A 27549-nucleotide genomic window follows, 5' to 3' on the forward strand; every position below is an offset into this window, starting at 1 on the left:
CTGGAAGAGAACTCAGACACACTCCACCTCCATTCAGTGAGCAACTATCGCTCCTGTATGAAAGACAGGAGCAACAGTTGTCTACTGTAAAAGCACCCCTAGGCCATGCAGGAAAGGTGGGTCTATTCTATGCATGAGGGGTACTACATTGGGGGTAATTTAGCAATATGCATTTTGGATCACACACGTAAAACATGTTAAACACATGCAAACATAGCACCACAAGTAAAACACACTGTAAAACTGTGCTTATTCAAGATAAGCCAAATGCTGTTGCAGCTTATGATCCAGAGCGTGGCTGCACCAGTCACTACGTGGGGCCTCATCCTGAGTGGATAACCTTTGGCGTTTCTTCATGAGTCAGATTTTTCTAATTCAATATCATACACCTATTGTAATCTAAAACGTCTGCGTCAAATTTATGTGGCTGCAGCCTTACGGCGAGTTCACAAATCATAGTTATTTCGCAAAATCATGCAATAAAAACCACAATTTGACAGAAGTGCGTGAACCCAACCCAATTGTCCACATCATCTACTTGTTGAATAATTAGAATGGGATGCAAAACTGACATGATGACATGTGGAGCTTGTGGGGAGGCGCTTTGGAACCCTATTATGTCCTACATAAAATAATCAACAGTATACACAGCATTTACACTTAACACAAGTGTGCCCCCAACATACACAGCAGTTGTGTGCAACATGACAGAGAACCGCAAAAAATTCCATGCAGGAAAAAGTGTAAGGAGTTTGGAAGTGACAATACCAGTACCGTATATGCAATTAAATCATATATAAATTGCAAATCAACAGGAGTTGTCTATATGGCAGGCTGTTCGTCATGTAAGTTACAATATATTGGATGTACCACACGCAGACTGAACATCAGAATATCAGACCATCTACAATATATAGCAAAAGGCCAAACTGGTAGCTCAAATTTGGCCAATCATTTTGTCAATTCACACTCATGCAGTACTGCTAGTTTCACATGTTCTGGTATAGAGAAAGTAACCCATAACAGGCGCGGCAAGGTAACGTTCAATGATATACTGATTAGAGAGTCCTTTTGGATTCACAAACTGGGGACTAGATCCCCTCAGGGGTTAAATTACAAGTCAGACCTGCATTGCATATACAGGGATCAAACATGATCAAAAGAGAAGTTCATTTGGACCAGACCCCTTGGGGGGGGGGGGGGGGGCTATACTGTAAGTTAGACCTGCACCATATATATAGAAACATTACATATGTAGGAACCAAATATGAGTATATTTTTCCAGAGTCAGAAGTAAATGGAATTTTTTTTTTCTTGGGACCAGACCCCTTTAGGGGGGCCATATTGCAAGTCAGACTAATATCATGTATATAGAAACATTCTATATGCAAGAATCAACGTAGGATATCTTTTCATAGAGAGAAATGGGGAAGGTTTTTTTTTTTTTCCTTCTTTGTTTGATATAATTGAATATGCAGGCTTACTGCTCTATAAAGGGGAGCTAAGTATTATGCTATTGTATAACAATGGGAATTTCATATGGTCTTTTGTAACACAATTGTGAAGCTCAACCACAATAGATATAAATAAAGTGCAACTAGGGGTTAATCTTGCAATAAATGAAATATATGAAGCCCTGGCAGAGCGCCCGTTGGTATCCATTTTGTGTTATGTTGATATGTGTGCGATATTTGCTTTATTACAAGTTTCATCATAAGCATTATCTCACCAGTTTGATGTTTCTGTGTATTTTCCCTTTTGCCCTATAGCCTGTACAGCTGACAGTCACTGTAATTATTTTTTCTGTTACACCTATTTAAGCTGGTCCCACACTCTATTCAGATCATACCACTGACGAAGGCTCTGTGCAGCCGATACGCGTCTGGTTAGAGATGTGTATACCTGGCAATTTTAAATATGACTAAATAAAAGAAGATTACAAATTTAACTCTGCAAGCAAGCGTGGATTACACTTTTTCCTGCATGTAATTTTTTTTTTTTATTACAATAAGGGCGCCCACCCACTGGCGTTTTTTTTCCCTGCGAAATTCGCAGCATTTTTTTCTCTGCAGGGGTCTATGGGACTTGTAATGTTAAAATCGCGATCGCGCAAAATCGCAATTTACCGCGAAATCGCGATTTTGCGCGATCGCGATTTTAACATTACAAGTCCCATAGACCCCTGCAGAGAAAAAAATGCTGCGAATTTCGCAGGGAAAAAAACGCCAGTGGGTGGGCGCCCTAATGCTTATTGATTTTTTAATTAAAAATACATACAAGGGAAAAGCATTATGAAAAGGTTCTCAGTTTTGATATAAGAGGGTAGAACAATCCTTGCATTTTTCAAATAAGGTAATGGTAAACTATCGTTATTTTAAAACACAACTGTCAATGCAAATTTCCGGAAAGACAATATGCATTAATAAAAGAAAACAATGGCCTGGCCAGGGCCAAATGGTATTTCGGTGGGGTGGGGGTGGGGACGGGTGGGGGGGGTGTTCCCTCTCTCTCAGGACTGCCGCCCGTAGGGGCAAAGGCACCGTGAGGGCATGTTTAGATTAGTAGGTTCATTCCTGCCGTAGGGAGGGCATAACGTATCCATGGGGTCCATATGCTTAGGAATTTGTCATATTTATCTTCTGTTATTGAGGTACGTTTTTCATTTATCATATACCAGTTCATGCGGCTTTTAACTTCGGAAAAAATCTAGTGATGCTTTATGCCAGGAATGGGCAATGGTTTGTTTTGTGGCTAAGGAGAGGAAAGATATCAGTTTTCTGGAGTTTGGGGATATGTCCTTGATCTTTTTGTTCAACAGGGCCTCCCAAGGGTTTTTGCGTAAGTTATGAAACGTTACAGAATAAATTAGGGAGTATGTTCTGATCCAAAGTCTTTTGACCCTGGGACAGGACAACCATATATGGAGCATGTCTCCAGAGGAGGAACAGCCCCTGAAGCAATCCTTAGAGTAGCCCGGGACGGCATGTGCAATTCATGTTGGGACCAGATACCAGCGAAGGAGAATTTTGTATGAGGTTTCCAACATTAATATGTTGCGGGCCCCTTGATTGGTTGAATTCCAGATCTGTGACCACTCCTCCTCACTCAAAACGTCTCCCAGATCTCGCTCCCACCTGGCCACGTAAGGTAGCTGAGTGCGGTAAGTGGTATGAACAAGATTCGAAAAGATCTGAGAAATGAGGCCTTTTGCCTGCGGGTGTTTAAGGCAGAAGGATTCAAAGGGGGTAAGGGTGTGTGGAGCATCTGTATTTTTCAATAAGGAGGACAGACAGTTTTTTAACTGTAGATAACGGAATAATTCCGAGAGTGGTATGTCCTTATTTTTCTGTAAGTTAGGGAATGTGGTCACAGCTTCACGAGAAAGTAAGTGGTGGACCTTAGTGATGCCTCTTTGCGTCCAGTTTTGAAAAGCCAAAGGGGAGTCATGAGCTGGCAAAAATAGCGGATTACGTAAGAGTGGCAGCAAGGGTAGGTGGTGGGAGAGCAGATTCCCGGAGAACTTTATGGAGTCCCAAATTCTTAGAGAGTGTTTTATAATTGGATTAGTTATTACAGGCCTATGAGTCGGGGGGATCCATAGTAGTGACTCTACTGTGAGGAGTGAATTTCCATGGCCTCTATCGAAAGCCAAAGAGGGGTATTTGTGGTGGAGTATAGGGACGCCAACTGGGCCACCTGGGCCGCCTGGTAGTATTTTGTGGGAGTCCCAAGCCTCCTTGTCGTCTATGTCTGTACAAGGTGGAACGTGCCACTCTGGGGATAGAGCTATTCCAGATAAAGTGGAGGGTCGTCTGTTGAAGTGTTTTCAAGAAATGCCCTGGAACCTGAACCGGAAGAGCTCTGAAAAAATAGAGAAGTTTGGGAAGGAATGACATCTTCAAGGAGTTCACCCTCCCAATCCACGATATGTGGTATTTGTCCCAGCCTTCCAACATTAGATAAGCCTCGCTGGATCGTAAAGTTGTCAGAACAAAAGCCCTTGTAACGAACGAAGGCTCTTGGGGAGTTATAAAGGATGCGTAGCCAAGTTAAAAACGCAGCGGGGAAACTTCCAGTGCTCTAATACCGAAAACAGGTATGTCCAGCTCAAGGTATCAAAGGCTTTGTAAACGTCCAGGGAGAGCAGCATTGCAGGGATGCCCCTAGCTTGACAGATATATGTGAGGTGTGTTATCCGGCAGATGCTGTCTGGGGCTTGGCGGCCGGGGACGAAACCTACTTGATCCCTTCAGATTATAGATGGTAATGTCGTATTTAATCGCGAGGCTAGAATTTTAGTGAGGAGTTTTATATCAATATTAATTAGAGAAATAGGCCGGTAACTTTGTTTTTTCCAGCGGATCTCTCTCGGGTTTGGGAATCATACCAATAGCTGCCATGAGTGATGTTTGTCCAATGTGTTGGCCGTCTCGCATTGCATTAAAGTAAGTAGCAAGATGGGTTTGAAGTAATGGGGAGATTTTTTTATAGTAAGAAGCGGAGAAGCCGTCTGGCCCTGGGCGTTTATTTACTTTAAGTGTTTTTATCGCATCCTTGACCTCATCTGAAGTAATTTTGGCTGCCAGGCGTTCCAGTAGTGATTCTGGTAGTGTAGGGAGTGTGGTGTCTCGGAGGTATGTGTTCTGAAGGTCTGTTGGCGCGTTTTGTGGTTGAGAGTATAATTTGGCTAAGAAATGTCTGAATTCAGCTGTTATGGTCAATGGGTTTGCCGTGACAGTGCCCTGTTGTGTGCGGAGCCTAAAAAAGGGGTTCACTGTGGGGTGGGCGTGAAGTCTGCGGGCTAGTGGCGTTGTTGGTTTATTATTTAGTATGTAATACCGTTGACGGGACCAACGTAATTTTCTTTCAACCAGTTCTGTGATACACAGATCCAATTCTGTCTTAGTTTGCGAAAGGGCCTTCATATTTTCTCGGGATGGACATTTTTTAGCAGCTTCTTCTGATTGTAAAACTTTCTGTTCAAGGTCTAATTGGCTCTGCAAGCGCTCCTTTTTCTTCCAAGAGGAAATCTGGATCAGGGTACCGCGGAGTACTACTTTGTGAGCTTCCCAGAGGGAAATGGGGGATGAGGCAGAAGGGCTGTTAATGGTAAAATATTCCTCAACTTTAGGTGTTAATAGAGCCATTATCTCGGGGAGCGCCAACAAAGAATCGTTAATAGTCAAGGAGGTATTAGTAGGTTTTGACATTAGAGAGTTGCAGGTTATGGAAACTGGACTGTGGTCGGACCAGGGAACAGAGAGGATTTTAGATTGTGAAATTTGGGGTAGAAATGAAGCTGGTACTAGTATGTGGTCTATTCTCCTGTATAGACAATGTGGGGCAGAGAAGTGTGTGAAGTCTTTGACTGTGGGGTTAACTTCTCTCCAGGAGTCAACCAGGTGGTATTGTGAAAGAAGTATTTTAAGGTTATGTGAAATGGAATGTTGTGGTTGTATATGGGGCATTGGAAGGGAGATGGCGTTCCTGTCCAGGCTCGGGTCAAAGATGCAATTGGAATCTCCGCATATGATAACTGTACCACTCTTATTAGCTTCTACCTTTTCAAATAACTTAGTGAGAAAGTTGATTTGTCTAGAATTTGGGGCATAGTATGCTACGATGGTGACCGGGATGTCCTGAATAACACCTGTTAGTATTAGGAAGTGACCCTCGGGGTCTGATATTGTTGAGGTATGGGTGAAAGGAACAGAACGACCAAAACAGATGGTCACCCCCTTTGTTTTGGATGGTCCCATTGCTGAAAAAAATGTGGGATAATGAGGAGAAAGATAGCGGGGTAAGGAGTGGTCAGAGAAGTGGGTCTCCCGAAACATACGATATCGGTGTGAATACTTTTGTAATAACGGAACGCTTTAGATCTTTTATTAGGGGAGTTGAAGCCCTGCACATTATGTGAAACTATTTTTAAATCCATGGGGACGGGTTTACGAGGTTATGGAAAATGAAGAATTTTCTGGTTTCCCAGACCCAAGAGAGAGGGAGGGGGGGGGGGGGAGGTGAAGGACGGGGGGAGATGGGAAGGATGGCCAACTGGATAAGGTAGTATTGTCAGTAAGACAGGTAACTTGTAAGGCTGCCGTAGTGGTCATGGCAGCAATTGCTAACAGCAACGGCACATTGCGGAGGTGCCAAAGAGGAACTTTAAATTATAATATGGGAGATGAAGTAAGGAGACCCCTTTTTTAGAGGGGGAGACTCAGGAAGAGGGAATTGAGAGGGGGGGGGGGTAAGGAGAGGGAGAGGGGGAGGGGGAGAGAAAAAAAAAGAGCGATGGAGAGAGAGAAACGTTTGCTACCTGCAGCGGTGGTTAGTATATGGTAGGCTTCAAGAAATGAGAGTAGGCATCTTACTCACAGCAACAGCTAAAGGATGAACCTATAAATAACACCAAATAACCATCATCCTACTCGAGAGTCTCGTCATCAAACCCTGAATGGGTCAGATCTTGAGCTAGAGAGGAAAATAAACGTAACAGGGTGTTTTGATAGAGTATTTAACAGAACTATGTGATCATCGTAGTGACGATTGTCCTGCATCTCTGCTATTGAGGGACTATATAGGACTAATAGGAGAGTTTCAAGTTGGTTTAGTGTCCTAGTCCTGCCACGGATCTCTGTAAGGAGAAAAAGGATCAGGCATTATGTGAGGAGTTCATCAAAGGGCTTGAGAGCTCAGAATCTGTTCTGTGTTTTACGGGGAAAATTTTGGTAGGAGAGATACAAGAGAGAGAAGTTCAATGCGTCCTGAATAAGGGTAAGTGCGCAGTTTTATTCATGGTTCTTGGTCGTTCTCTAATCTTCTGGGTGATCTGGAGGGTTGTGAGTTGGTTGCTGAGACCAACTCCTGAGCGAGCTGTGGAAGTTGGAGATCTTCAAAGCAGCGTTGCGCTCCTTCTTTAGATAGGATACTGTGGAATTTATCCTTGAAAGTGAAAGTTAGTCAGAATGGGAATCCCCACCTATACTTTATTCTTTTCTGTTGCAGGATCTCTAGGTAGGGCTTAAGGGCTCTTCTTTTTGCCAATGTTGAGGGTGCTAAATCTGGGAAGAGTTGATACTCGTTCCCTGAAAAAGTAGTTTAGAAGTGGAACGAGCCGCTCGCAGAATTTGTTCTTTGGTGCGGTGAAAATGCATCTTGAGAACTATGCTCCTCGGGGGACCACCTGGTTTTCGGGCCAGTAGATCTCTATGGACTCTGTCCATCTCCAGCCTCTCTATAGAGATGTTGGGACAGAGTTCTTGGAACAGAGCTGTTGCGGTGGATTGGAGGTCCTGGATGGATTCAGGAATGCCGCGGATTCGCAAATTGTCTCTGCGGGCTCTATTTTCGTCATCTTCCAGTTTGTCGTGGAGGGTTAAAATTTCTTCATGCAGCTGTTCCACCTCTTTCTCATGAGACTCAAGGACAGTTGTTGCATTGTCCATGCGGTCCTCCAAAGCCGCTGTACGGTGGCCGAGGTCTCGAATCTTTTTAGTAAGTTTAGACGTGATGTCATCTGAGATTTTTGAGAGCTCTTTTTGTAGTATAGAATGTATTTGGGGCATAAGAAAGTTGGATATAGCTTTGATAACTCCTGGGTTGATTGGGTCCATAGGCGTGGAGGTCTGAACGGCCGAGGCGTCTTCCATTGACGAACGAGACGACTCATCTGAGGCGGTCGGGGATAGAGTATGTTTTGAGGACCGCTTGGACATTGTTAGAGATTGTTCGTTCTTCTGTTTTATAGATAAAGGACGCATTATTTCGATGGAGTTTAATAGGAGGCTAGTTGGTAGATGAGTGCGGTCCCCGACGTTTTTCAGGACACCTCTGCCGGCAGTCTATGGTTCGGAGGAGGCCCCCTCCCCGTCACAGCCGTCAACAGCAGTCGGAGCTGTTGTAGATGATGGGTTCAGAGGTAGAGGAGACCATCAGCAGAGGAGAGCAGAAACGGCCCCCACCGTGGGGTGATGTGCAGGGGGAATGGCTTGGGAATGGCCCTAGAAGTCGGCAGAGCGTGGTCAGCGATGGCGGGACGTGTGGGGGGGGGGGGGGGGGGGTCCCCTCTGGTGGTGCCGCGGGCGGGAGTCCCAGAGGCAGCGGAGCACACCGGCGTCGCAGAGGAATCCCCTCTTCGCCCTGTTGGAGGAAGGCAGGAGCGGCGCTTACCGCGGGACTGTATGCAGGAGGATGGCTTGTGGTCTGCCGGCCGCGGTCCCCTGGTGTCTCTCCTGCATGGAATTTTTTGCTGTTTAAAGCCCAGGACCGGGGGCAGGTGAACCCGCTTGAGCAAGCAGTGGGTCATGAGATATATTAAGTGAGCAAGCTGACAGCACAGCACACCATATTCAAGTGTCTGTTCTATGACAGAGAACCATGCAGTTTGACTGGGAGGTCACATATCTGAGCTGGGTGGCCGAAGACGGCACCACAAAACTGTTGCAGTTCACAATAACACTATTTTTTGCCACATAGTACCGTTAACGTGTGTCCATGTGGCGTGAAATTTGCTGCATAGTGTTTGCCGTGAACATGCCGCTGCAGATCAGTCATTAAAAATCTGCATCAAAATCTGCATTATTTGCTACTGCAACTGATGATGAAAGATGATCTATTGTTTCCTCCATCTCTATCACAGTGGAATAAATGGATCACATGTACAGAACTGAGCAATTGCGTCTGGCCGTTAAAGTGGTGGGGATGAGCTGCAATACCAGGCACAGTCCGTGGACAAATGTTGTACTGTTTCTGGAAGAAAGGAGTCATGTTTTTCTATACAGAACCACTGTAGCAGATCCGTTAGTCATGCATTACCACTGCACATGTTTTTTCCTATCTATGTCTGTAGTGTTAAAATGTTGAATGGCTACTTTATAAGAGACAGTTGCTGTCTCTAATAAAGAGCTACTATTGGAGCTTCTGTATATGCAAATTAGACAACCCCGTAGTGCAGCATAAAATAGTGACAAGTTTTTCATGGATCAGTTTCAGTTTAGATCAACATAGGATTGGAAGAATCAAGAGATTGGAGCAACTATAAATGAGGCCTGGCTATTAGTGCTATACTAGTCTGTGTCAGTATTGCAATGATTTCCAATTTTTTGGTGTATTCTCATGCAATAGTGTCGAGAGTATACGAAGAATGTTGTGATTGAAAAAGAAACCATCAAGCGAAAGGGGAGCCTGTGGACATGAACAATTTGTCTATGAAAGAGGTCGGAGGAGGATGTCGAGAATTGTTCTGAAGAACAGGCAGAGCACAGTCTAGCAAATTGCACCCAAATACAACACTGGTGCTGTAACATGCCTGTATGCACAAGTCATTGTTCCTTAGCACAGATGTGATTATCCTCTCTACTCTTCCTTGGTGAGATATCATTTGGAATACTGGGAACCCAATAAAAAAAAAAAAAAAAGACATTGACAAACTGGAGCAAGTTCGGAGAAGAGCTAGCAGGATGGTGAGCGGTCTGCAAATCATGTCCTATGAGGAACGGTTAAAGGATCTAGAAATGTTTAGCTTGCAGAAGAGAAGGCTAAGAGGGGACTTAATAGCTGTCTACAAATATCTGAAGGGCTGTCACAGTGCAGAGCCTTATTTTCCTTTTCACAAGGAAAGGCTAGAAGCAGTGGGAGGAAACTAAAAGGAAGAAGACAAAGATTAGATATTAAACAGTGTTTGGTGATCAATGAGTGGAACAGGTTGCCATAGGAGGTGGCGAGTTCTCCTTCAATGAAAGTCTTCAGAGGCTGGACAGACATCTGTCTGGGATGATTTAGTGAATTAAGCAGGAAGTTGGAACTAGAGATGAGCGAGTATACTTGCTAAGGCACTACTCGCTCGAGTAATGTGCCTTAGCCGAGTATCTCCCCGCTCGTCTCTAAAGATTCGGGGGCCGCCGCAGCTGACAGGTGAGTTGCGGCGGGGAGCGGGGGAGAGCGGGCGGGAGAGAGGGAGAGAGAGATCTCCCCTCCGTTCCTCCCTGCTCTCCCCCGCAGCTCCCCGCCCCGCGGCGGCACCCGGATCTTTCGGGACGAGCGGGGAGATACTCGGCTAAGGCACATTACTCGAGTGAGTAGTGCCTTAGCGAGTATACTCGCTCATCCCTAGTTGGAACCGATGACTCTGGAGGTCCCTTCCAACTGTCCAACACACCTTTTTTTCTGCGACGCTACACCTTTCATATTTGCAATTCCTTCACCTCACAACAGGAATACCCTTTTAATTTTTAATCATGCACTGAAAAACCACTAAAGAGGGGCCCTATCAAACACCTATTAGTTTCTTGCCTAAATGGGATAACCGCCTTGAGAAGAGCAACCCCATTCCCGAACCTCCCCCTAGAAGACCCTACACTGATGATGATAAACGAATGGGTGAAAGTTGATTGTTAACTAAGGAGAGGAAATGCAAGAAAATATATAGCAGCAACTGCAAACAAACTTTGCATCTAAGCCATCACATGTATAGATCTGACAGATGAAATATAACAGCAGGGGTCCAGTTAGAGTGCCATTGCTGTCCAAGAGAAACAGAAAGGCAAGATTCTAGTGAGCAAAAGAGAGCAAAAATTAAATCATGGAGTGATGGATAAATGTCACCTGGTCAGATCAATCTAAATTTCTGTTGCACCGCGTTGATGGGAGGGTCAGAAATTGGCACAAGTGGCTTGAATCAATGAACCTTTCCTGCCTGTTGTTCAGAGCATGTCAGTACCTCTGTCTAATTTGTAGCAATTGCAACATTCCTGAATGATTTCAACACCTAATGGAACCTATTCCACAATGAACTTATGTGGTCTTAAGGGCTAAAAGATATCCAACGTGCTTCTAGATGGGTGTCTCTATTAAAATGACCATGCTGACACAGCATCTAAGATGCACAGTAACACGACACACTAACCGCAATGTCTTGCTTGACTCTGGGAAGCATATTTTATCTATGCATCTTGCATTTCAATTCATATGGCTAAAATTTATGCTTTAAAGAGTTCAGACTTCTTCTGAAACACAAGATTCACTTGTTTGCTCGCCTAAAAGGTTGGTATTGTCTCAGCATCCGCAGTGCCACAATTTCCCTTCCTTGTCATGTTTTTCTAAGTTTTGCTGGCTGGTGCATATTCCTCCAGTAAAATCCTGTGATGAACAAATAGTTTCTCAGAAAGGGCACCGACGGCACACAAACAACTCCAGCCATTTGCTTTTATTTCATGAAACACAGAGTAAAGGAAAATCTACCTCCCATCAAACATCCAGTTTGTCTTCATCTTCTTTCCTTGGGAAAAAGAAGGAATATGATTTTCTCTTCCAGTATTTGTTTGCCTCTAGCAGCAAGGAAGACCTAGAACATCACCACTTATTTACCAGTAAGTGCGTTTCAATTACAGGAGAAAATTTAGATATTTTTTTTTAAATGGCGCTCTTCTGCAAAAAAGTGTAATGCTCTGCTGCTCAGCATGACTAAAATGTCAGGCATCGATGAGTCATTAATACAATTCTTACAGAACGCCTGCTCATTACCAAAATGCATTATTACAGTACTATTTTTACACTAAACCTTCAAACTAATATGCTGCTCTTGCCAAGACTAAAAGCCTTCTGCAGTAATAACACTGTATTCTACTTTGCCGAATGGCTTTACCTTTAATCACAGGAGAAGACAAAAGCATCCTTTGTCAGGATGTCTGTCTTTCAAGGTACTGTTAAGAGTCGGCTCTAATGAAGGATTTAAAGGCTATGGACACCTTTGGGGGTGCAATTTTTTTCACTTGAAAGTATTTTGGTCTGACAATCATTTTTCCAATAGAGTTTAATTAAGAATTTCGCATAGCTCATCTTCTGCAGCTTCTACTTCTTATATATAGACACTGCAGTCTTAATAGATCCATCAGTGAGACTGGACAGTTTATCTTTATATGACTAGTTAAGGACTGAACATTAAGCGGTCAGTCCTGCCCTACTGACAAATCTATTGAGACTTCTTACGGGATACAGACACTGCAGAAGACAAAACAGTGCACACTTATTAAAGGGGTTTTCTGCCCTCTTTATTCAGTTTCTAAACTACCGGACAGGTCATCAGTAAATGATGGACAAGGGTCCGCCACTTGGGACCCCAGTCCATCAGCTGATTGCCTGGCCCGCAGTCCAGATGTTACCATAAGCGAACAGGGAAAGAAGCGTGCGCACCAGATTCACTCCAATTGAAATCGATGGGAGAGCCACACTTCCTGCTCCTCTCTTGGTTAGGACTAGATGCAATGTTTTGACCTGCAGAGAAGCAAAAGGTGCCGAAGCAGCGTGGCTCTACCACTGACTACAATGGGAGTGAAGCCAGCACATGCACTTCCTTTTCGGATGGATACTAACAATGTCCGCCGGTTACACTGACAGTGGGCCGGACAATCAGCTGGTAGACGGGGGTGATTTTAGTATAGAAAGACAAATTCTGTCTTTCTCCAAGGTGTCTATAGCCTTTACTGAAATGGGAGGTTAATTGTTAATGTCTATATGCATCCAAGTGAACACTGCAGGCAAATTATATCATACAGATTCCAGATCTTCCAAATTCCAGACTTTAATTTGTTAAAGGGAGTTGTCTGCCCTCTTTTTCACTGATGACCTATCCTTCAAATAACAGGTGATGCAATAATAAGGATGCCAGGTGTATATACGCAAATAAATATGCCTGGGCACGACTAACAGAATGGTATATAACAAGGAGAAATGCAAAGTCCTACATCTGGATAAGAAAAATGAAAAAAGCACGTACAGAATGGGAGGAACTGGGCTAAGTAGTAGCACTTGTGAAAAAGACTTGGGTATACTAATAGATCATAGACTGAACATGAGTCAACAATGTGATGCAGCAGCCAAAAAAGCAAACACAATTCTGGAATGTATTAAGAGAAGCACAGAGTCTAGATCATGTGAGGTAATTATGCCCCTCTACTCTTCCTTAGTCAGACCTCATCTGGAATACTGTGTCCAGTTCTGGTCACCCCACTTTAAAAAAAGACATAGACAAACTGGAGCAAGTTGGGAGAAGAATTACTAAGATGGTGAGCGGCTGGACAGACATCCGTCTGGGATGATTTAGTGAATCCTACACTGAGCAGGGGGTTGGACCAGATGACCCTGGAGGTCCCTTCCAACTCTACTATTCTATTATTATATGTATTATATATATAAAAAGCTGAAAGCTCTCACTGACTGACTCACTGACTCGCCAAAAGTTCTCCAACTTCCCGATGTCGTAGAAACATGAAATTTGGCGCAAGCATAGATTATCTCCAAAATAGGAACAGAAATTGGGTCCCAACTCGATTATTCAATTCTAGCGCAAAAGAATTGGCGTCGAAATTTAACGTACATAATCTAAATCACTCACTTCCCAATGTCATAGAAACGGGAAATTTGGCACGAGCATTGATTATGTCATAAATAGGAAAAGCTAATGGGTCCCAACTCGATTATTCAATTCTATGCGCAAAAGAATTGGCGTCACAATTTTACGTACATAATCTAAATCTCTCACTTCCCAATGTCATAGAAACGGGAAATTTGGCAGGAGCATTGATTATGTCATAAAAAGGAAAAGCTAATGGGTCCCAATTCGATTATTCAATTCTATGCGCAAAAGAATTAGCATCGAAATTTTACGTGCGGAATGTAATTTTCTCACTTTCCGGTGTCATAGAAACGTGAAATTTGGCACGAGCATTGATAATGTCATAAATAGGAAAAGCGAATGGGTCCCAACTCGATTATTCAATTCTAGCGCAAAAGAATTGGCGTCGAAATTTTACGTGTGGAATGTAATTTTCTTACTTTCCGGTGTCATAGAAACGGGAAATTTGGCACGAGCATTGATTATGTCATAAATAGGAAAAGCTAATGGGTCCCAACTCGATTATTCAATTCTATGCGCAAAAGAATTAGCGTCCAATTTTTACGTACGGAATCTAATTTTCTCACTTTCTGGTGTCATAGAAACATGAAATTTGGCACAAGCATTGATTATGTCATAAATAGGAAAAGTTAATAGGTCCCAACTTGATTATTCAATTGTAGCGCAAAAGAATTGGCGTCGAAATTTTACGTGCGGAATGTAATTTCTTCACTTTCCAGTGTCATAGAAACAGGAAATTTGGCACGAGCATTGATTATGTCAGAAATAGTAAAAGCTAATGGGTCCCAACTCGATTATTCAATTCTATGCGCAAAAGATTTAGCGTCCAAATTTTACGTACAGAATCTAATTTTCTCACATTCCGGTGTCATAGAAGCGGGAAATTTGGCACGAGCATTGATTATGTCATAAATAGGAAAAGCTAATGGGTCCCAACTCGATTATTCAATTCTATGCGCAAAAGATTTAGCGTCCAAATTTTACATGCGGAATGTAATTTTCCCACTTTCCGGTGTCATAGAAATGGGAAATTTGGCACGAGCATTGATTATGTCATAAATATGAAAAGCGAATGGGTCCCAACTCGATTATTCAATTCTAGCGCAAAAGAATTGGCGTCGAAATTTTACGTGCGGAATGTAATTTTCTCACTTTCCGGTGTCATAGAAACGGGAAATTTGGCACGAGCATGGATTATGTCATAAATAGGAAAAGTTAATAGGTCCCAACTCCATTATTCAATTCTAGCGCAAAAGAATTGGCGTCGAAATTTTACGTGCGGAATGTAATTTTTTCACTTTCGGTGTCATAGAAACAGGAAATTTGGCACGAGCATTGATTATGTCCTAAATAGTAAAAGCTAATGGGTCGCAACTCCATTATTCAATTCTATGCGCAAAGGAATTAGCGTCCAAATTTTACGTACGGAATGTAATTTTCTCACTTTCCGGTGTCATAGAAACGGAAAATTTGGCACGAGCATTGATTATGTCATAAATAGGAAAAGCTAATGGGTCCCAACTCCATTATTCAATTCTATGCGCAAAAGAATTAGCGTCCAAATTTTACGTGCGGAATGTAATTTTCTCACTTTCCGGTGTCATAGAAACGGGAAATTTGGCATGAGCATTGATTATGTCATAAATAGGAAAAGCTAACGGGTCCTAACTCCATTATTCAATTCTATGCGCAAAAGAATTAGCGTCCAAATTTTACGTACATAATCTAAATCTCTCCCTTCCCAATGTCATAGAAACATGAAATTTGGCACAAGCATTGATTGTGTCATAAATATGAAAAGTTAATGGGTCCCAACTCGATTATTCAATTCTAAGCGCAAAAGAATTAGTGTCCAAATTTTATGTACGTAATCTAATTCTCTCACTTCCTGATGTCATTTTATATGAAGGAAACGTCGCATGGTTACCTCCACGTGGTGTTTCCTGGGTAACGCAGAGAACTATGCAAAATGGTGAACATATGTTTTTCCTCAGTATCTCTAAAGTAACCACGACTTCATAAGATTTTCGGTGTGAACACCAGATAAACACCAGTACCAAATTAACTCGGGCGAAGCCGGGTATATCAGCTAGTATATATATATATATATATATATATATATATATATATATATAAAGACGAAAGCCCTCACTGACTCATTCACTGACTGACTGACTCACTAACTCACTGACTGACTCGCCAAAAGTTCTCCAACTTCCCGATGTTGTAGAAACATGAACTTTGGCACAAGCATAGATTATCTCCAAAATAGGAAAAGTAATTGGGTCCCAACTCGATTATTCAATTCTAGCGCAAAAGAATTGGCGTCGAAATTTTGCGTACAGAATCTAAATCTCTCACTTCCCAATGTCATAGAAACTTAACATTTGAGACGAGCATTGATTATGTCATAAATAGGAAAAGTTAATGGGTCCCAACTCGATTATTCAATTCTATGCACAAAAGAATTAGCGTCCAAATTTTACGTACGGAATCTAATTCTCTCACTTCCCGGTGTCATAGAAACTCGAAATTTGGCAGGAGCATTGATTATGTCATAAATAGGAAAAGCTAATGGGTCCCAACTCGATTATACAATTCTATGCGCAAAAGAATTAGCATCCAAATTTTACGTACGGAATGTAATTTTCTCACTTTCCGGTGTCATAGAAACGGGAAATTTGGCACGAGCATTGATTATGTCATAAATAGGAAAAGCTAATGGGTCCCAACTCGATTATTCAATTCTATGCGCAAAATAATTAGCGTCCAAATTTTACGTACGGAATGTAATTTTCTCACTTTTCGGTGTCATAGAAACGGGAAATTTGGCACGAGCATTGATTATGTCATAAATAGGAAAAGCTAATGGGTCCCAACTAGATTTTTCAATTCTATGCGCAAAATAATTAGCGTCCAAATTTTACGTACGGAATGTAATTTTCTCACTTTCCGGTGTCATAGAAACGTGAAATTTGGCACGAGCATTGATTATGTCATAAACAGGAAAAGCTAAAGGGTCCCAACTCGATTATTCAATTCTATGTGCAAAAGAATTAGCATCCAAATTTTATGCACGGAATGTAATTTTCTCACTTTCCGGTGTCATAGAAACGTGAAATCTTGCACGAGCATTGATTATGTCATAAATAGTTAAAGTTAATGGGTCCCAACTCGATTATTCAATTCTAGCGCAAAAGAATTAGCGTCGAAATTTTACATACATAATCTAAATCTCTCACTACCCAATGTCATAGAAACATGAAATTTGCCATAAGCATTGAATATGTCATAAATAGGAAAAGTTAATGGTTCCCACCTCAATTGTTCAATTCTAAGCGCAAAAGAATGAACGTCCACATTTTACTACGAAATCTAATTCTCTCACTTCCCGATGTCATAGAAACTTGAAATTTGGCACGGGCATTGATTATGTCATAAGTAGGAAAATTTAATGGTTCCCACCTCAATTGTTCAATTCTAAGCGCAAAAGAATGAACGTCCACATTTTACTACGAAATCTAATTCTCTCACTTCCCGATGTCATAGAAACTTGAAATTTGGCACGGGCATTGATTATGTCATAAGTAGGAAAATTTAATGGGTCCCAACTCAATTATTGAATTCTAAGGGCAAAAGAATTAGCGTCCAAATTTTATGTATGGAATCTAATTCTCTCACTTCCTGATGTCATTTTATATAAAGGAAACGTCGCATGGTTACCTCCCCGTGGTGTTTCCTGGGTAACGCAAAGAACCATGCAAAATGGTGAACATATGTTTTTCCCGGTATCTCTAAAGTAACCACGACTTCATAAGATTTTCCGTGTGAACACCAGATAAACACCAGTACCAAATTAACTCGGGCGAAGCCGGGTATATCAGCTAATATGTATGTATATATATATATATATATATATATATATATATATATATATACACACACATACACATTACTATTTTATATTGTTGCAATTCTCCTTTTTGGGTGTTTTGTTCTTTAAAGTATTGTATATTTAGTACCCTACTCTGCATACTACTATTTGCAAATAAGTTCCATAATAATGATACACTTTGCAGCTGTTAATGATCGGCAGTACCAAACATCTGTAGATAAATGACAAGGAAGAATTAAAGTTATTTACTGTGTGAACGAAAAGGCTTCAAATGCAGTTACTGGTGCATCTTGTCTCTACTGGAACTATGGGTGAAGACCTGGGATTGTCGGGGTGGAGTTATAGTGAACACCCACAGCAGCCAACTGGCTACTTGGATAGAGGGTGAAGAAAGCGGGTGACAGCCGCCGGGGGACTAGGGAGAGAGAGAGCGTTCTGACAGTCGAGGGGAACGGGGAGATGTGACAGCCGAAGAGGAGATCTGACAGCTAGTGGGGGACAGAGACAGCGGGGCCGGCAAGGTGACAGCGCAGCCGCCTTCAGGGATGGCAGGATGCAATACAGCAGATATGGGAGGCCGTGGGGGTGACAGCGCACAAACCGTGAGGGTGGGAAGGGAGAGTGGGCACGAGAGAGACTGGAGCAGGGAATGGAGATTCTAGACAGCCACTGGGGGGAGGGGACAGTGACAGTGAGACCAGCAAGGTGACAGTGCGGTCGGCATTCAGCAACGGCAGCACGCATAACAGCTGATATGGGAGACCGTGGGGGGTAGAAGGGAGAGCGGCCACGAGAGTGACAGGAGCCGGGAGGGGAGATTATGGTACAGCAGCAGCAATGTAGCAGCCAATGAGCGTTGCCTATAACTCCACTAGGACAATCCCAGGTCTCCACCCATAGTTCCGGTGAAGACAAGATACACCAGTACCGCAAATGGAACGTTTGTTGTGCGGCCACTTAGTACATTTCTGAATCTATTACTATGAATATCAGCGCTGTTATCAACGCATCAACATCTAAGTAGTGATTTTCAGAGATGTGGAGTCCTACCGGGGTCACCTGAAGAACACGGATGCCGCAGCCTTTCAGAAACCTCTATCTCCTCAAGTAAGAAGTGCTTCGTTAGCTCATCTTACTTTGCTGAAGGGTTCATACTGCAAGTTGAAGGAGCTCCGCAAGAGAGCGCTAGGGTTACTTGCTTTGCTGCATGCTCGCCTGTTCTCCTCACCCCGCACAACCCTCATCCTTTATGTTTCTCCATAGAACCATCTTGTGTGGACTGAAGAGACCAGACATCAGTTAGGACAAGGTGACAGACATGGCGTCATTGGGACTACAGATCATGGCGATTATTGTAGCAATGATAGCAGTGTGTGGGGCCATTGCAGCAACATTACTACCAAACTGGAAGGTTAAAGCAGAGACTGGGGCAAACATCGTCACCACAGTCATCCAAATGCAAGGCCTGTGGATGGACTGCACATGGTACAGCACTGGTATGTTTAGCTGCACAATGAAGTATTCCATTCTTTCCCTTCCTTTGTATATTCAGACAGCACGGACCACGATGGTCTTGTCCTGTATACTGTCATGTTTGGGGATATGTGTCTCTATAGCAGGAATGAAATGTACAAAGCTAGGAGGGGATCGCCAAACTAAAAGCAATACAGCTTTTGCAGGAGGAACATGCTTCTTACTGGCAGGTGTTTTCAGCATGATTTCAGTGAGTTGGTACATGAAAGAGATCATTTCCAGTTTCTTGGATCCCTCCATTCCAGAGAGCAGCAAACACGAACCCGGAGGAGCAGTCTATGTCGGCTTTGTCTCCGCTGCGATGCATTTTTTAGCAGGCGCAGTCTTCTGTTCGTCCTGCACCAAGAGGCAGCGGGAAGAACAGGACGCTCCTCCAACAAAAACATCGGAGCTGCCAGCGCAACAATTAGAGAGCAGTGCAGGTTATAATCTGCAAGACTACGTGTAAATGGAAAATGTATAGTTATTTACTACTTAATCATCTGGTTATTAGAGAAGAGTTTCCTTATAATCATTGCTTTTGTAAAAAGAAAATGGCTTTGTAATTTCCAGAAATGCACTAATATTTTACAGACAACTGTAAATTACCAACAATAAAATGTGGCTGAATAGCAGTTTTCTTGTATTCAAGCTTATGGTTTCCATAGGAACTACAGTACATGCCTTACAGAACAAAGCTACCTTGTACAGCTGGACATGTGATTGGCAGTATAGCATTGGGTCAGCATCATACTATCACCCATACAAACACTTCCTGCATATCCAACATGATCCTAGGTATAACAGCAGAAAGAATCTTCTCTGACTGCAGCATTAGCATTCTTTGCAGTGGAGGCAATGCAGAATGTATACAGCAAGTAAAATGTCTTAAAGGGGCTGTCTGGTTACTGAACAACATTCCTTTAATAGGGCGGCCTGTAATAAAATAATAAACCAAGCAGTACTTACACCTCCGCCTCCTCTGGGTTCCAGCACTGCAGTCCCACTGTGGTCCCAGTGTTTGACAGCTGAAGTCCCTGGGCATCAGGTGAGAATTGCAGTGTCACATTCCCGAACTCCTGTTATCATGGCGTTCAGGATGCAAGTGCCGATGCAGGAAAATAAGTGATGACGCTGCAGCGGCAACCTGACTTCTTGTGATGTCAGCTGTCACAACAAACAAAGCAGACCAAAGCGGGACTGCAGTGCTGTAGTTAAATGCAATCCATCTTTAGTAGAAAAGGGTTAAATACAGTTGTGCACTTTCATGGCTTACACATTTTAAATCTTAAAAATGGTTCTTAGGGTATGGTGCCACAATTTGGTAACTGCATGCAGCCGAAAACCCACCCAATTATTGGTGGCCAATAGTCACCATCCAATCAGCAACATTTTCCCAGTACCGCATTGTGGGACTTACTAATATGATTTTGTAATCATGTTCTAATGAAGGTGGATTGATGGAGAGTTAAATGTATTTAATTTGTTCTTATGTTCACATGATTGCTGACCCAACAGTCCTCTCCATGCATCAAGCTATTTCCACTCCACTGCTAGGGCAACTAGGTAATCTGTGTTTGGTAGTTGGTTATAAGTCACATGTGGATGCAGTGAGGGCTTGTATTAAAGGAGTTATGCCAAGATTAAAAGGTTAATATTAAGCACTTTCAATAAAAATTTATTTGTTGGCATTCATACAGTTGCAAAAAAAGTAAGTGAACCCTTTGGAATTACTTGGATTTCTGCATTGATTACAAATAAAAAGGGCTCTGATTGTTATCTAAATCAGTGTTTCTCAACTCCAGTCCTCAGGGACCCCTCAACAGGTCATGTTTTCAGGATATCCTATAGTATGAACACCTGTGGCAATGTCTGAGGCACTGATAATAATTACATCACCTGTGCAATACTGAGGATATCCTGAAAACATGACCTGTTGGGGGGTCCCCAAGGACTGGAGTTGAGAAACACTGATTTAGATAACAATCAGAGCACTTTTTATTTGTAATCAATGCAGAAATCCAAGTAATTTCAAAGGGTTCACTTACATTTTTTGCAACTGTATGAATGCCAACAAATACATTGTTATTGAAAGTGCTTAACGTTACTTGACCACAGTTTCATGGTGGTAGTTTACTGTACCAAGTGTGTAAACATTGTGGCGCAAAGTCAAAGCACTAAAAGACCAGATATTTACCCCCTTCTATTCACTGTCATAACTGCAGAACACAAAACTAAGGGTATGTTGATAATGCGGAAATGTGCCACAGGTTCTGCATCAAATCCGCGGCCACTGTAAGACCCAAGGATTTGAATGGGAATCAACACTGCAGTATCTGTGGAGCGGCTTTCAAATCTGCACGCAGGGGGGAAAAAAGGAAAAGAAGCAACATATTTCTTTTCTTGTATTTCATATGTGGATATGACCACTGAAAAGTGCCAAATCCAAATGCGGATACGTGGGCATAAAAGTGCATAGCCTTAGCTTTTGATGTGGATTCTGCCATGTGAACATACTCTAATTGTACACTGCATATTTCATAACCACAATAGCTTTTCTGCTTTTTCTTGCTTTTGGACATTGTTGGATTAACCCTACCTTTCCAATCCAGTGTCGAACTACATCCGACATTCAGATTTTCTTGAAATGTTATTAACACTATGCAGGACAGCTCTCCAATGTCAGAGGCTGTTCTGTATATTTATATTACACTATGTAGGACATATAATTTTCCCTGCCTCAACTGCTCTTGTTGTAACAATCTGTTGAGGGGTCATAATTTACACATTCATTCACTGGTAGATCTTCTAATATTAAGAGCAGGTATACCTGCACTTCTTCCTATGTGATCACGTGTCCCTGCGGATTGATATATGTGGGTTAAAAAATGATGAACAATCACGTTCTCAAATTATTAGACATAAAAGGAGTAGTCGTACCAAAGGCCACTGATCTACTGCTTCCCAGACATTTTGTAGAGAAAGGTCATTCTGTAAACCAACTACGCCTTATGGTCCGTGACTATGTACCGTGTTCTATCAGGGGGGTGATTGTGTTGCTGAAGGGGGGTGATGCTGAAGAAAAAGGAATTAAAATAGATTTTGCTACCAGCTAGTTTATCACCAAAAGGTATGAAATTGGAATATAATGTACAATTGTATATATGCGAGTCAGGCTTCCTAGAGATAACCACATCTGTATATGTTTTATATACTGTTTTTAATAGGCATTTGGCTTTGTTTTTTTAGTTATATGTGATGGCCAGCCGAAATCTTGCATGCACATCCACTTGGTCGCCATTCATTCTGTTTGGAAGCTTATTATTTCATGAGAGATGGGAACAATAAATCTATACAACTTTCATCCATCGTGAGATACTCTTCTGGGATATCATCAATATGATTCGCTACTCCGATGATTTTTCTTGATTATTGATGCTTATGAGTGATACAAAGGGATCATAGATGCCAGACATCTTTATTTTCTTGGAATAAGGGGTTTACATCTGGAATGATATTTAGCTACATTTATTGGGTATATCCATATAGGGATTGTTTCCCTTAGTTCCTTAACTTTAGGATTACATGCATAGGTGACTATATATACTATCCATCTTAAATATGCGTTTTGATGTTCATTTGGTCAATGATGTGCTAGTATGAATGCACATTAGGGTGATGTACACCTATTATGGGGAAATTTCTATGTGCGGTCAATTATTCCAGTGTTACCGTGAACATTAATTAGACTCAGTAGACCATTAAGAGGGCAGTGTATGATATTGGAATTATTTATCTTTCCATTAGTTCATATCCGGGTTGATATTGATTTGTCATGATATTCCTCTTAAAATGGACCTTATTATGAGGAGGGTGACTGGTCTTGAAATCCTCATGTTGGGAATGATGTAATGACATATACATGTAGCTACTTACATTGGGTTTATCCTTATAGGAATTTTTCCCCTTTTTATTTGGATCACCGATTTTATAATTGTAGATATTGATAACTACACACACCATCCATCTGGAATATGTGTTTTTTGGCTTGGAAAATCCCACGTTCATATAAATGCATATTTGGGTGATTTAACACCTCTTATGTGGGTGTTTCTATTTGCGACCAATTATTCCCATGTTAGTGCAAATATTTATGGTATTTGTGAGATGGTTGGGTGTATATTCATAGAATCATTCATCTATTCAAAAGTTCATATTGGAGTTCTTATAATTCTTTTGCGATGTTCTGCTTTAGTATGTCTCTATTAAGGTTTGGATGATTGACCTCTATATTTGCACATTTGGATGACAGATTAAGGTGCGCTTACAACTATTTTTTCACTTAGGCGTATATATTTTGCAATTTTTTTAATATATTATAGTCACATTTGATTGTGATAGTTTGACGGATATATATGACATTTTATTAACATTGTCTTGCGGGATTTTGTGAGGTTCCTGTGACTGCGCAGTTAAATTGACCTAATGCTAAATGATATGGATGGCACTATGATGGATTTGCACGCTGTGGTGAAGGCTGATCAGAGATGATGTATAGACATTTATGTATTTGTATGCTTGACAAAAACCTTCTGATCGAAACATTGCTGCTATTATGTCCTTGGAGGAATAAAGACCTTTAAATTTTACACTTTGAATTCTGTCACGTCTTCCGGCTATAGGCGGAGCCATAAGGTTATAAGTAAATCTATAATGGCTATTATGCTAAAGACAAAGCCATGAACAAACTATAGGGAAAGCCATAAAGGCCAGCAGGCTACAGGCAGAGCTGTAAGGTTATAGGCAGAGCCATAAAGGCTATTATGCTATAGGCAGAGCCATAAGGCTATGTAGGCCGTACTATAAGCAGAGTCATAAAAGGCTAAAAGTAAAGCTATAGAAGTTATTATGCAATAGGCAAAGTCATAATGGCTGTAGGTAGAGCCCAGAGGCCATAAGCCCCAAGCATAGACGATACAGATCCTTGATCGTACTTTCATTCATGAAAGGTAAAGGCAGAATGCAATCCCTTATGCAACATAATTCTATTTACAGACTGGCCTGAGATCCTCTCAGAAAGCGTCATTTCTTCTCCCAGCTTCCCTGCTGCAATCAGTGGTTACTAGACACCAGCTAGAGAAGTACACACCTGAACTCATCTGATGATGGAAGCACCACAAACTTCTAGGCCAGGTGCAGCAACCCAGGTAGTACCCCCACCACCACTGAAGGATTCTCCCACAACTGCAGGGGAAGAATCCCATGAGATAGGGAAAAGGACTTCCCTCCAAAACTTCCAGAGCCAGGGGAGCATCTGCTGCAAGAGACGAGGGGATGATTCCAGGCTTACTCACTGGAGACTCACACCGGACAGGTAACCTCTCATGCTATAGAGTTTAGGAGTGAGGGCCTGGAGTCTGCCACCTGTAGAGATCTGGAAGAATCCTTGAAAGAACAGGAGCAGGCAAAAAGCAACTGCCTCCTCCAACCCGTCTTATGGACAGGGAACAGGAACTGAGGAGGTGAAGCGTGTGTCTCCCTTAAAGAGATCTTGGCGGTACTGATAAATATCAGGTATTGGTTAATATTTGTCAAAATACACAAAGTTACAAAGCACATCAAAGGTTCTCGTTCAGTGGTGGCATATGTGAGCCTACTATACCACCAATATTAACCAATACCTCGTATTTATCAGTACATGTCAGTAACATACAGTGTGGCTTTGAGCGCTGGGGGAGCCCGGAGTGCCAGTGTGGTTCAGAAGTACAGGTCAGCCCGCTGGACTGATATATGACATTACTAATAGTTTGTAAGTCTGCTTGGTGTACTACAAATACCATGTGGCCTAACACCCTGTATATTCTTTATCCAAGTATGGTACAAGGCAACCGCCCCCTCAGTATAAGGGCTCCTTTCCACTTGCGATTGCGTTTTTTGTTAACGCGATTGTCAATGGGACTTTCTATTGTAAAAAACGCAACTGCGTTTTTGGTGCATTGCGTTGCGTTTTTTACAATAGAAAGTCCCATTGACAATCGCGTTTACAAAAAACGCAATCGCAAGTGGAAAGGAGCCCTAAGGAAGATGTGTGAGTGGTTTTTTACCAGTACCTTCACCTGTGCGGTGGCTCCTCCATTTAGCATTGTGGCTGTCTGAGTGCTGAGGGCTGTGGTGCTTCTACCTGCCCTCTTGTATTGGTACATTGGTAAGTATATGGCTGCTTTCTGTGATTTTTTTCCTGTATATTCCCCTTTTTTTAGTATTAACATCCCCATTGTGGACCATTGATTGGGACCTCTGAAAAGCATCGTTGTGACTTTCTGCGAACCAGGATTAAAGGGGTTGTTCTCAATGGAGACCTCCCTGTAAAGTAAATTTATTTATTTCTTTATGTTAATGGCTGTAATCCCTGGAGCGCCAGGTTTTGTTTATTGAGTAGAAGAACAAGGAGTTCTGGAAGTGATGATAGGAGCCCTGATCTCAACATCTCAACATCATTGAGTCTGTGGGATTACATGGAGACAGAAAGATTTGAGCAAGACGACATGCACATAAGATCTTCGGTCAGTTCTCCAAGAGGTTTGGAACAACCTCCTTGCCTAATTCCTTCAAAAACTGTGTGCAAGTTCGCCTAGAAGCATTTATGCAGTTTTAAAGGCAAAAAGCCATCACACCAAATATTGATCTCATTTAGACTTCTCATTTGTTCATTCACTTTGAATTTTGATAACTGACAAACTACTAAAACTTATATTTTTGAAAGCATTATTACTAGGCAACACATTTTTCTACACCTGCCTGAAACCTATTTCACAATACTGTATGCTACAGAGGGAAGCAGGATTTCTTCTACCGTGTGTGGGAGACATAATCAAAGCTACCTTCCACCCACTAGTTCAGGGTTTCTTACAGAATACATGGGTGAGTAAGGAACAACTTTTTAAACTTATATATTTTTTCTCCTACTAGGAAACTTGAATCTGTAATCACATACATAATGTTTTAGATTACTTAGGATTCCAAATTATTATTGCTGGTCAGTTTACCACGGATTGCTATTTGTGTCTACCTTATAGACTATCAACCCATTGGTGCCATGCAACCCTTAGGCCTCATGTCCACGGGGAAAAACAGATCTGCTGCGGATTTGTAACGCGGATTTGGGCTGCGGATGCACTGTAATTGTCTTTTATTTTTCATGCGGGAGATCAATTGAGCTACGTGCTTTATGAGCTCCCGCACGCGTGATCCGCACTGAAATGGAGCATGTCCATTTTTTTTCATGCTCCAGAAATTTTTTAATTCACTTTTAAATACCATCCGTGGGTATTTATCTACCCGCGGGTGGTCAATGCATTCCTATGGGGCGCGGATCCGCGTGCGGGAAAAACGCTGCAGGTTTTAATTCTTCTTTTCCCCGTGGACATGAGGCCTTAGGCCTCATGTCCACGGGGAAAATAAAATTAAAAATCTGCAGCGGATCACCCGCGTGCGTGATCCGCACCTAAAATTTCCCATTGGAATGCATTGACCACCCGCGGGTAGATAAATAGCAGCGGATGGTATTTTAAAGTGATTTAAAAATTTCATGTGCGGGAAAAAAATGCGACATGCTCTATTTAAGTGCGGATCACGCGTGTGGGAGCTCATAGAGCTCATAGCTCAATTGATCTCCCGCATGAAAAAAAAAAAGGAATTTAAGCTCATCCTCAGCAGAAATAGGCGTTACATATCCACAGCGGAACTGATTTTCCCCGTGGACATGAGGCCTTAGGCCTCATGTCCACTAGGAAATTTGGGCCCGCGTGGATTCTCCATGCAGAATCCCACAGCGGGTCCCTCGTTTCCGGCAGACATGAGGCCTATAAATTGATTTTACTTACATGTCCGGCAGTGCGGGTTCCCATCCGTCATGGCCGGATCTTTTTTCCTTCTGCCCGGCGGATGTGCTTGACACGCCGGCAGCGTGCCGCGCGCATGCGCCATGCACTCTTCTTTGTTTTTTTGAACTCCTGCCCTCACGCGGCAGAGCAGAAATTCAGCTGCGGGTGTGCATGCAGATATGGACGGCTTCCATATGCTTCAATGGAAGCCTGCGGGAGCTGTCCGTGCGGGAAACCCGCAGAAAATGGAGCTTGCTGCGGGTGTTTTCCCGTACGTGTGACCCGCGTGGTGGGGAAAAAGGACATCCGCAGGTATTTACTTACCTGCGGGTGTCCAATGCATCCCTATGGGCCGCAGATCACGCGTGTGGGACACCCGCGCGGATTTACTAATTACATTTAACTAGTGGACATGAGGCCTTAAAGGTCCACAAGTTCGGCAAAGGGTGCCCTTGCCTCTGTAAAAATCCTTAGAAGAGTGAGGCTGGGTTCACACAGGGGTGGATTTGTTGCGGTTTTGCTGCGGTTTTTCCGTTGCGGTTTTGCCGCAGAAGAACTGTTTTTGCGGCAAAATCGCTTCAAAGGTTATTATTGTCTTGCGTATTTTCCTGCGTTTTTTCCGCAGCGCTTTTTTTAACTTTTGTAGCGTATTTTGTTGCGGATTTTGCTGCGTCCATAGAGGTCTATGGACAAAAAAGAGCTGCGGAAAGGTCAAAAGAATGGACATGCTGCGTCTTGAAAAACCGCGCCGCAGTTGCATTTTTTCCGCACTGCGGCAGTGCGGAAAAAATCAGTCCTGTGAGAACAGCTTTTTGCCCAAACACATTTGTACTGCATTGCACTGC

The 27549-nt window shown here is 42.4% G+C and overlaps 2 protein-coding genes across 4 annotated transcripts in view; one reads left to right on the top strand and one right to left on the bottom strand.

Annotated features, from left to right (window-relative positions):
- The window catches only part of TFB1M (transcription factor B1, mitochondrial), a 187849-nt gene that overhangs the window by 40611 nt on the left and 119689 nt on the right, over positions 1 to 27549 (bottom strand). The gene's annotated exons all lie outside the window — the stretch shown is intronic.
- On the top strand, positions 75 to 19291 carry CLDN20 (claudin 20). Of its 2 annotated transcripts, none has more exons than XM_066594560.1 (2): positions 75 to 116; positions 18573 to 19291. In XM_066594560.1, exon 2 carries the CDS (start codon positions 18628 to 18630, stop codon positions 19288 to 19290), a length of 663 nt encoding a protein of 220 aa, XP_066450657.1. In that variant the 5' UTR covers positions 75 to 116; positions 18573 to 18627; the 3' UTR covers position 19291. The 2 variants fall into 2 exon arrangements, with proteins under 2 accessions (XP_066450657.1, XP_066450656.1); XM_066594559.1 differs by lacking the exon at positions 75 to 116 and adding an exon at positions 11268 to 11369.

This window comes from Eleutherodactylus coqui, chromosome 3 (genome assembly GCF_035609145.1).
Source record: "Eleutherodactylus coqui strain aEleCoq1 chromosome 3, aEleCoq1.hap1, whole genome shotgun sequence".
Classification (NCBI taxonomy): Eukaryota; Metazoa; Chordata; class Amphibia; order Anura; family Eleutherodactylidae; genus Eleutherodactylus; species Eleutherodactylus coqui.

What these genes read in the sequence shown, in the direction of transcription:
- CLDN20 (XM_066594560.1), top strand. Translation starts at nt 18,628, where the DNA reads ATGGCGTCATTGGGACTACAGATCATGGCGATTATTGTAGCAATGATA.